The following is an 11,288-nucleotide window of genomic DNA, read 5'->3' as shown; positions in this document are numbered from 1 at the left end:
AGGGGTGTGGGGACCTCACGTGCTAGGGGGGAGGTAGCCAGGCTTTTTGCCTTTGGTGTGACTAGATGGAGGACTGCATGGCCCCTGGGGTCCCCAAAATAAAAAAAAAAAGCGGATGGGTTTAAGGGACCCCTGATTCCAAATAAGGAGAGTAGATGTGGGCTGTAGAGAAAAGAAAGACAAACTAGAGACACAAAGAAGACAAGGGAAGCCTCACATACTCCTGTGGCCTGCATGGTAGCTGTTAAGTTCCCCAGAAGCACTGGGCAAACTGGGGTGAGGTCGAAGTGGGGAGCAGAGGGCAAGGATGCACTCCACTTGGGCAGTACCAAAATGGAGGGAGTGGGGCATTCTCCATCCAGTCCAGGGTGCCAGGGAGGCAAGACAGGCAGAGGTGGAGGGAGCTGGGGGGAGAAAGAAGAGGGAGAGGCATTGGGCATTGTCTGGACAATAGAGACATCCACAAGGGGAAGACAGGGAGTGGAGGATCAGATGATCTGCTCCTTTACAGACGGGCATCTCCTCTCCCAGGCTCAGGCTCCCGAGTAGCCCATCTGCACTCTGCTTGAGTGTTGACCTGATGTCTGGGAGCACAAAGACCCAGAAGTGAAGATGTGAGTTCTGAGGTCTTCTTCAGACCAAGACCTTAGGTGGGGAAAGAAGCAGGGAGGCTCCTGATAGAGAACCCAGGGGTGAGCTGTCCTGTCACATCCTCTCCAGAAGGTCCAGGCTGTGCTCTGTGGTACAGGTGAAGAGAGCAGGCTGTACATAGGGCCAGGGTTATCTGCTTCAGTGGTAGGAACTTTCAGACTTTTGGAAGATGGTTTTTCACTTGCTGGAGCCCAGCTACAGCCATGTGGATAATGTTCTGCAGGACCTCAAAATCCAGGTAAATCCCTGAAGCTTACCCTGGGACAGGGGACCTCATCTGTAGCCACCCGGAAGTAGCTTCCTCCAGTGGGCTACAAAGTCATGGTCAAAGGCTTGGGTGTCGGTCCTCTCCCCACCTTGAGAAGTGACAGAAATCTCTCTTCTTCCCAAAGATGAGTGATGTCAGCCCATAACCTTTCTAGTCCACCTCTGAAAATGGCCCCGTGGTGGGGCAGTAAGGAGACTCTGGAATCTCCTATTTATTTTCATGAAGCATTTGGCAAGAGGGGGCAGAGGCTAGACCCTTCTCCTAGGAACGAGTCTGGAATGGGACATGTCCACGGGGCTGTGGGGAGGAAGGGGATGGAAATATGGGCAGAGGTGGACAGGCTTCTGGAGACAGGGCTGGAGCTGCAGGAAGTGCTGAGCACTGGGCCTCCCACTTCATGACTAGGGAAACAGCAAGGGGCCCAGGCTCACTTTATGCCTCTCCCCATCCTGCCTTCCAGCTTTAAGTGGGGATGAGAGTAAAGGGCAGACAAGGCTGGTAAAAAGGAAATGGGTTGGAGCAGCAAAAAAGAGGGTTCTAGTCAGCCAGAAACCTCTCCCATTTACCTGCTACTTAGAGGTATGGAGAAGGGATGCTCTAGTGGAAGTAGGGAAGGGAGTTAGGGGAGTTGGTGAAGGGGCCCGTTGGGGAGTCCATGCCTTTGGTCAGTTCCAAGAAAGCAGGACAATGCGCCTCAGCACCTTGTCCGGGGCAGATAGGATCCAGGAGTGCCCCGAGAGTTGACAATGGAGAAGGCAATGGGGGTGAAGGGGTGAGGGGCAGGACACTAGGGGGCTCACAGAAGTAGTTTGCCATTTCTGTGGATTTTCAGGATGCGGCCAAGTCTCTGCTTTGCTGTGGCCAGACCCTTTTTAGGACGCTTTCCTGTGGGGGAAAAGAGAGGTAAGTAAAGGCTATGGCACAGGCTTCAGCAGCAACTCTAGCACAACTATCTTCAGTCTACCCCCTTCCTCTGTTCCTCTGCCCAGAGTCTCCCCATCCTTATGCTGACTCCAGGCACATCTTGGGCAAGAAGCCCTCCTTAACCACTTCCATCCAACACCACATGCCTTGGCTCTTCCTCCTATGACCTGCAGCAGCTATTGACTCCCTGGTTAGTCTGTCTGGTTCCTTTTCCTCAGATTTCTTTGGTCCCAATCATTTTTCTTCCTAAATTCTGTGAGGCTGTGGTTATGCCTCCCTGTCCTCTTATTCTGACCACTGGAATTAGATAAGTGCCTGGTTATGTTATAGCTCAGTGTCCCTGAAGGTGCCATCCCCAGAGCCTTGTTTCATTAGAAAGCCCCATCTTGAAAGAAAGAAAGAAAGAAAGAAAGAAAGAAAGAAAGAAAGAAAGAAAGAAGAAAGAAAGAAAGAAAGAAAGAAAGAAAGAAAGAAAGAAAGAAAGAAAGAAAGAAAGGAAGCCCCATCCTCGTCACCCAATGCCACACTGACCTCACCGCCCTTGAGCTGCATACTCTAGGGACCGGGCTTTGAGGGCCAAAGTGAGGAAAAGCAGGGCTTGAGCACCTCTCCCATCACCTCTTCCTCTCTCTCCCCTCATCAAATCACCTCTCATGTCTCATGCGACTTTTTCCATACTTGATCAATTGATCCCCTCCCTTTCCATTCCCTCTGCTATAGCCTTAGCCTCTCTTCACTGCAGCCTGAACCTATGTATATGCCTCTTCCCTAGACTTCCCACCTGTAGCCCACCCTCTACTCTGGTCACCAGAAGGCTCCTCCCTAACCCACATCTGAAATGCCTCTGTTTAACCCCAGTTAATGTCTCTTCATGGCCTAAGAGATCAAATCCAAGCACCTTAGGTTGGCCATCAGGGTCCCTCCCAGGTATTCTCATCTACCAGAGTGCTTAGGGTTTGGAGCTGGTGACCCTAAGATCCTTTTCAGTTCTGCAACCATATGGCAGTCATACCTTGTCCTGCTTGATTGCTCTGGGAGCCAACTGAGGGGCGCCGCTGGGTCAAGAAGACACCAGGGGCCATGGGTGTGGTGCTGCGGTTTGCCTGGGCCATACCAAAGGCATTGGGACGAGCAGTATATTCATGGTCAGCAAGACTCCCTGAGAGGGCCTCTTGTTTAGGCTCAGGAGGAGGCGGGGGTGAGGAGGAGGTGAGAAGCTGGGGTGTAGTGGCCAGAGTTGGGACTGGTGCTGCCACACTGAGATTGGACTCTTGAGGACGAGGCTGTTCTACCTCCTTCAACAAAGGCTTCTTCTTGATGTATTTCTTCTTTTGCGCTTTCTGCAGCTCCTGAAATACAAGCCAAGTGGGAGGAGAAAATTCAGAAGTGGAGAAAAGAAGAGAATTGCCCAGAAAGGAAACTAGACACTGGTCAATGTGGTCCTGCAGCCCACCCCCACCCCAAGTCTAGCCTGGGTGTATGTACACACAAGGCACAGGCCTTCTAACACCTAAGGTCATTTCTTGGGTACCATCCATCCTTAAGTTACCACTGCCACAAATCAGTACAGTGGTAACAGAAGGGTAAATGAATTCAGAGACTTGGGTTTTGGTTCTAGCATTGCCATTTATGAGGTGGACCATGGACACTTCTAATAAGAATAGCTAAATTTATGACAGCAGTTAAGGCCCTTTATACAGTTGACCCTTGAAAAACGTAGGGGTTACAGGTACTGACCCCCGATGTGGGCAAAAATCCACATATAACTTTTGACATCCCCCAAACTTAACTACTAATAGCCTACTGTTGATTGGAAGCCTTATGAATAACATGAATGGCTGATTAACATCTATTTTGTTGTGTTGTATGTATTCTTACAACAAGCTAAGGCAGAGAAAAGAAAATATTAAGAAAATCATAAGGTAGAGAAAATACATTTACAGTAGTATTGTAATGAAAAAAATATCTACATATAAGTGGACCTGCGCAGTTCAAACCCATGTTGTACAAGGGCCAACTGTATACTTTACTTCATTTATTCCTCAGAGTAGCCATGAGAAGGAAAATCCCTCAGTTTATAGATGAGAAAACTGAGGAGCAGGGATATTAAAGAAGTTGAGCTCAAAGCCTCACAGGTGAAGAGTTGTTAGGTCCAGGATTTAGCCAGGTTTATCTGAATACCCACCCTGCACACTTCCCAAAAAGGGACCTCTGGGAGTGAAAGAATAGTAGCTTTGGAATGAAAAAAAAACTTGGGTTCAAATCTAGGTTTGTGCTCCCTAAGTGGGATGACCTCCGTCAAGTTACTAACCTTTGTGAATCTCAATCGCCTTATCTGTAAAATGGGCAAAATAAATCTGTTTTTTAGGGCTGTCAGAAAGATTAAATAATGATGTAAAAACACACAGTACATAGTAGGTACTCAACAAGTGGTGTACTATTATTCTATGTTCATCTCTTACAATGGTTTCTCCTCCTCTTGCTGGTCTTTTCTTTTCATAGAGGACTTGGCAGTCCTCCAGATCACTGGGTCTTAAAAACCTCAACTCTGGATGGGAGGGATGAATAAGGAGTTGTGTCAATTCTCCCAATATCTTGGATTTCATCCATCCGTTGCTCTATGGATCTACTATCCACTGTGTAGTGGGTACCTGTATAGTGGGCATCTGGAGCCCTGAGAACCTGGAAAGGTGGTGCTGAGAGCATGTGAACGACTTCACCTTCTGAAATGCTACACAGCCACACAGACCAACTCAGTGATTACATTTCTTTGCCTTGGCAACACGGGCCTACTCCTGCCTTCGGAAGATCTGACAGGCTGTGGCTACCATAGGAATTTCTGGGGGACAAGAATAATAATATTAGTAATACATGCCAGGTACTGTTCTATAATTTAACTCATTTAATACTCAGAAGAAGTATGAGAAGAAAGAATGAAAATCCCATTTTTAGGAGAAGAAACTGTGGCACAGAGAGATTAAGTCATTTTTCCGAGGTTATAGGACCAATATGTGGCCAAGCTGGGATTCAGACCTAAGCCATCTAGCTTCAGAATCTCTTTTCTCAACCACACTGCTATTCCACCCATACCAGAAACTACATTTCTGCCCCCATTTCTCTCATCTCAATCCAGAAATTATCTAGTCACACCTAGATCACATAGCCTAAATTTTTCTATCTTCGTTGCCAATCTCCTTGTATAATTCATCCAGATCCCTCACTGAAGACTAGACCGTCTTAGGACAGGACCACTTACACCTTGTCAATTTCCTTGCTCAAAAACCTGTTACCAGGTCTGACATTCATGGTCTTCCATAGTCTGGTCATTCATACTTACCCAACCCATAATGATAACACTGAAAAACTAACATGTCTATAGTACTTGCTCTGTGCCATGTGCCATTCTCAGAGATTTCCCACACATTAACTCATCTAAACCTCAAACTTTATGAGGAAACAGAGGCACACAGAAATCAAGTTATGTGCTAAAGTGGTAGAGTGAGGATTCGAACTCAGGCAGGCTGGCTCTACAATCCCTTTTTTATTTTTTTATTATTATTTTTTTTTAATCTGAATTTATCTTACCCCATTCCCCAACATGAAGCCTCCAATCCAGAAAGATCTGCTCATTCATCCATGCATCCATTCACTCACTCGCCCAACATGGACTAAACACATGTTTAGTATATTGGGGATATCAAGTTAAATTAGATACATCCCCACCCTTGAGGCACTCATAGTTTATAAGGGACACAGAAAAGCATACTTATGATTATAAGTACAATGAGAGAATACTACAGAAGCACAGAAGGCCACTGAAATAAACTGGTGGTAGGTAGAATGAAGGAGTGTTAGGTAAGACATCTGAAAGGGATGATCCCCAATGGGCAGAGAGAACAACCTGTGCAAAGGCACAGAGGCATGAGACAACATGGTATACACTAGGTGAACTACAAGCACTGTGGTGCAATAGTATGGCTGGTACAAAGCACGTGCATGCAGGGCCAGTAGGAGGTTAGGGAGGAGAGGTGACTAGAGACCAAATTAAGAGGACCTTGGGTGCTTTGCCAAGGATTTCCCTTCTCCTGGAATGCCTCCCTGTTCCTTCTAAAAGCTTAGCCAGCAAAACCCCTCCCAAATTTCAAATCCTCTTCTTTGAGGTCATCCCTGACCAAACCAAACAGAAGTGAGCTCCTTAGAAGGCACTAGAAGTAGTTTCCACACCTTTAATTAATTTATCTGTTTATTTAAAACAGTAAAACCCCCCTCCCTTTTTTTTCCAAATTACATCTTAGATGGCACTAGGATATACATAACAGAAGTTCTGGTCAAAGAAGGCCTGCTTGGCCTGCTTGGTCTCTGCTGGCTCCCAGCAACAGCCACTGAGACATTTCTAAGCAACTCTAGAGCTCCATATAACAGCATATTAAAAACATCATTCTATTAAATTTTATTTAAATAGGATATAATTATTAAATTATATAAACATTTTACTATTTTATTGAAATAGCAAGTAACAGGAAATTTGAAGTTAGAGGATATGAGTTTGAATCTTGTCTCCTCCATTTACTGGCTGTATTATCCTGGACTAGTCACTTAAAGAGAGCCTCATTTTCTTCACCTGCAAAATGATGAAAATATCACCTATTGAACAGGGCTACTGGGCAGATTATATGAAACATTGTACATGGAAGCACCTAACGTAAAGTAGATGCTCAACAAATACTGTAAGCAATAGGATGTCACATGAGGAGCCAAGGGGATGTTGATAAGGAGAGAATCAGAAAATTCAACTCCAACTGCTCCCAGGGTTGCTGAGCATAGTATACACATTAAAGAACTTTGCAAACTGTAACCTGCTAGGAGGCCAAGTTGATTCTAGTGAAGTGACCCTTTAGGACAAAAACTAGTGGGTGAAGTTTTCTTGGGAAGTAGGGGTAAATATTAAGGCAATAATATTTGGTATACCTCTGGTTCTTTCTTTTGTTGTGAATTCCTCCTTCTGGTCATTTTGCCCAGAGAAGAATGGATGAACAAGAGAACAAAATCAAAAATATCAACCACGACCCAACCAAAATATTCATATGTGGAATGTAAGAAATAGTGTAGAGGATCATAGGGGAAAGGGAGGGAAAACTGAATGGGAAGTCATCAGAGAGGGAGAAAAAACATGAGAGACTCTTAACTATAGGAAATAAACTGAGGGCTGCTGGAGGGCAGCTGGGTGGGGGGATGGGGTAATTGGGAGATAGGCTCTAAGGAGGGTACATGATGTAATGAGCACTGGGTGTTATACGCAACTGATAAATTACTGAACACTACATCTGAAACTAATGATGTACTGTATGTTGGCTAATTGAATTTAAATTAAAAACAGTAATAATTTTGGTATAGAGGACAAAGAAAGCCTCTACCCAAAAAACAAATTCTGATACTGGTTGCGTGGCTGAGAACTCGAATATACTCAGCTGGTATGCTCTCATTCAAGGACAGAGAGAAGTTGGCCTGCTTGGTTTCCACTGGCTCCCAACAACAGCCTCTGAGACATTTCTAGTTTTTGTCCTAAAGGCAAACTGGGATCAGTAGCAGGGCCACTGCCCGGGTGTCAGCACCTACCTGCTGGGCCAGCTTTGCAGCTGCTGCAGCCAAGCCTGTCTCAATGGAAGCTACCCGGGTCCCCTCACGCACAGGACGGTCCTGCTTTGGTAGAGTTGGGGTCACACGGGCTGCAGAGGAAACAGGATGAAAACATTTATCTGAATGTCAAGCATATTCCCTACCTCTGAGCCTCCCCCAAACGTGGTCTCATCGGTCTCCCAGCTTCCAGTTTTTTACAAAGTCCGATTTTGTATACCATAAGGTAAGAAGCTAATTTACAAATGCTCAAAGCACACAAGGCACATAATGATTACAGGATAAAAGTTAACTTTCCTGAACTGGCATTTAAGATTGTCCATGTTCTGCTCCTAGCCCACCTACCTCCTCAACCGTATTTCCACATCCATATTCTCAGCTTCTCTAGACAGAATGGATTCCTTATTATACCTCCAGAATACACACAGCTCATCCTCTCTCCCCCTGCCTTCATCCTCACCATCCACAGTACCTAGAGTACCCTCTTTCCTTTGTCCACCTCTTCAAAATCTGACCGTCCTTCAAAGGCAAGCCGCAATCAACCTTCTATACAAAACCTGTAGGAGCACTCTTGCTCACACTGACCTCTCCCTCTCCTGAACTAATGATGTGTACCAGTCACTTAATATATAGCACCATACCATCCTGTCTCATTCCCTAACTTTGATGTACTGTTGTGCATACATTATTTTGCCAACCAAACAGGCTGTGAGCTCCTGAAGAAGACTGTCTGTTGTATAACCCTTTTATAGTGCTTTAACAACCTTGAATCAAAAAACAGTTATTTAAAAAAATAGTTAATTATCCCACATTTTACACAGCAAGTGTATTTTGCCAAACAGCCCCAGATGATGAAGGAAAACTCCTGTTTACAGAAGAATGCCAGCTAATAAATGTAGAAGGAATGACAAAATTGGAAAATCACAGCTTTGCAAGCCCTAATAAAACAACTGATTCTAGGGACCTGGATACTGACACAGTACCAATCTATTACCTCACATACTACTTGCTAGTCTCAACAAGGAAAAAACTAGCTTTACAATGGTAAGATCATATCACCTCCTTAACTAAGTATTAACCTGATTGTTACTAATAGTGAGACAGCTGACTTCAAGTGCCTCCTGATGCGATGGAATACGAAATTCACAGCATCACCTTGGAAGTAGTTTTGCCAAAGATCTAAAATCAAGTAAGTGGTTCATATTACTTCCAGTTTTCAGGAAACAGAGATAAGAGAACAAGTTAAATGATACCATGAGAAAACAATCAGACATTCTACAAGATAACTAACTGGACTGGTTTCATTAAAAAGACAATGTCGCAAGGAAGCAAACAAATCTAGAAGGTGGGATGGGTCACAGAACAATTATACTACTTTTTACAACAAATAAATAGCACAGAAAAAGAAGGGGGGAATGCTCCGGATTAAGAGAGACTCAAAAGGCATGACAGCTGGGGGGCAGTTAAGATGGCAGAGGAGTAGGGGACCCCTTTTTCAGCTGGTCCCCTCAGTCGAGTTGGATAGGTACCAGACCGGCCTGAACATCCACAGAATCAGCCTGAGACGCAGGAAGATACATCTGGATCTCTACAAATGAACATCTCCAGCGCTGAGTATTGAGGTACAAAGCGGAGAGCCGTGAAACTGCGCACAGATATCGGAAGATAAATGGAAGGGGGAGGGAGCCGCCGCGTTTGGGCACCGGGAAGCGGTAGCCACCTGCACGGGGGGGGGGGGGGAGCGGGGGGACTCACGGACCAGGCGGACTCACGGACCGGCACCCATGAGAGAGCTGCTGAGACCATGAGCCGGGGAATGCGCGCCACCAGATTGAAATGGAGCTCTGGTGTGCTCACTGGAACCAGACTGAGACCCGGAGCTCCGGGAGCACACGGGGGCGGCTGGCGGTATTAGAAACACAAAGGACAGAGACTCGCCGGCCCTGGAAGTGAGGGCTGGGATGCCGGGTATGGGGCGCACATTCCGGGACGCTGCAGGGTTGAGCAGCACCAACAGAAACAGAGTTAAAGTGGCCAGAACATCAGTGGAGAACGGTCTGCGATCCCTCTGTTCTGAGACAGAGGCTGAGATTCGGCCACTGCTGCTCTGACTCTCAGAAAGGCACAGCAAACCACCAAGGAAAGCTGCCAGAGAACAAAAGTCTGGAAATACCGGCTCACAGTGTACCTATCCCCATTCTGCCTCGCAGGGGACACAGAGACTCTACCCAAACAGGGTTGCCTGAGTATCGGCAAGGCAAGCCCCTCCCCCAGAAGGCAGGCTGAAAAATCAAGAAGCCCACATCCCTAAGATCCCAATAAAACAAGGGTGCGCGGCCTGGGTCCCGGGCAATAATTTGGGCTCTGAACAACCCCGCAACCTCTCCTCATCAGAAAGACGAGAAGGAGAAATCCACCCCAGCAAAGAAAAGACAATGAGTCTGTGGCCTCTGCCACAGAACTGATGGATATGGATATAACCAAATTATCAGAAATGGAATTCAGAGTAACAATGGTCAAGATGATGTGTAGACTTGAAAAAAGTTTTAACGAAAATGTTAATGAGAATATAGAATCTCTAAGGGCGGAAATGAGAGCGAATCTGGCAGAAATTAAAAATTCTATGAACCAAATGCAGTCAAAACTAGAGGCTCTGACGGCCAGGGTGGATGAGGCAGAAGAACATATCAGCAAATTGGAGGATGCATTAGTAAAAGAGAAAGCTAAAATAGAATCTGGACTTAAAAAAATCTACGAGCAAGAATGTAGGTTACGGGAATGTCAGAATCATCGGCATCCCCAAGGGGGTGGAGAAAAACAGAGGTCTAGAAGAGATATTTGAACAAATTGTAGCTGAAAACTTCCCTAATCTAGCGAGGGAAACAAACATTCGTGTCCAAGAGGCAGAGAGGACCCCTCCCAAGCTCAACCACGACAAACCTACACCACGTCACGTCATGGTGCAATTCGCAAATATTAGATCCAAGGATACAGTATTGAAAGCGGCCAGGGCAAAGAAATTTCTCACGTACCAAGGCAAAGGCATCAGAATTACGTCAGACCTATCTACACAGACCTGGAATGAGAGAAAGGGTTGTGGGAGCATTTTTAAAGCTCTTTCAGAGAAAAACATGCAGCCAAGGATCCTTTATCCAGCAAGGCTGTCATTCAGAATTGATGGGGAAATAAAGACATTTCAGAATCGCCAGTCATTAACCAATTTCGTAACCACGAAACCAGCCTTACAGGAGATATTAAGGGGGGTTCTATAAAGGTAAAAAGGCCCCAAGAGTGATACAGAACAGAAAGTCACAATCGATAGAAACAAAGACGTTACTGGCAACATGGCATAATTAAAATCATATCTCTCAATAGTCAGTCTCAATGTAAATGGCCTAAATGTTCCCATAAAGCACCACAGGGTAGCAGATTGGATAAAAAGACATGACCCATCCATGTGCTGTCTAAAAGAGACTCATTTTGAACCCAAAGATACATCCAGACTGAAAGTAAAGGGATGGAATACCATCTCTCACGCCAATGGACCTCAAAAGAAAGCTGGGGTAGCAATTCTCATATCAGACAGATTGGATTTTAAACTAAAGACTATAGTTAGAGACTCAGAAGGGCACTATATTATTCTTAAAGGATGTATCCAACAAGTGGATATGACAATTATAAATATATATGCCCCCAACAGGGGAGCAGCAAGATACACAAGCCTACTCTTAACCGGATAAAGAGACACATAGATAAAAATACGTTAATAGTAGGGGACCTCAACACTTCACTCTCAGAAATAGACAGAACA

The 11,288-nt window shown here is 45.4% G+C and overlaps 1 protein-coding gene across 4 annotated transcripts in view; it reads right to left on the bottom strand.

The window, feature by feature from the left end:
- Nucleotides 1–557: 557 nt before the first annotated feature.
- Nucleotides 558–11,288, bottom strand: part of PHF8 (PHD finger protein 8) — a 104,997-nt gene continuing 94,266 nt past the window's right edge. For all 4 annotated transcript variants that reach the window (XM_045799339.2, XM_045799340.2, XM_045799337.2 and 1 more), the window contains 3 exons: nucleotides 7,460–7,569; nucleotides 2,856–3,192; nucleotides 558–1,804 (listed from right to left, as the gene is read on the bottom strand). In XM_045799339.2, coding sequence (XP_045655295.1) covers nucleotides 1,716–1,804; nucleotides 2,856–3,192; nucleotides 7,460–7,569 — 536 coding nt within the window. In that variant the 3' untranslated portion in view covers nucleotides 558–1,715. The remainder of the gene's footprint in view (nucleotides 1,805–2,855; nucleotides 3,193–7,459; nucleotides 7,570–11,288) is intronic.

The sequence above is a fragment of the Ursus americanus genome, chromosome X, assembly GCF_024610735.1.
Source record: "Ursus americanus isolate L20-20 chromosome X, mUrsAme1.1.p, whole genome shotgun sequence".
Taxonomy (NCBI): domain Eukaryota; kingdom Metazoa; phylum Chordata; class Mammalia; order Carnivora; family Ursidae; genus Ursus; species Ursus americanus.
This window is presented reverse-complemented; position numbering and strand designations above follow the sequence as displayed.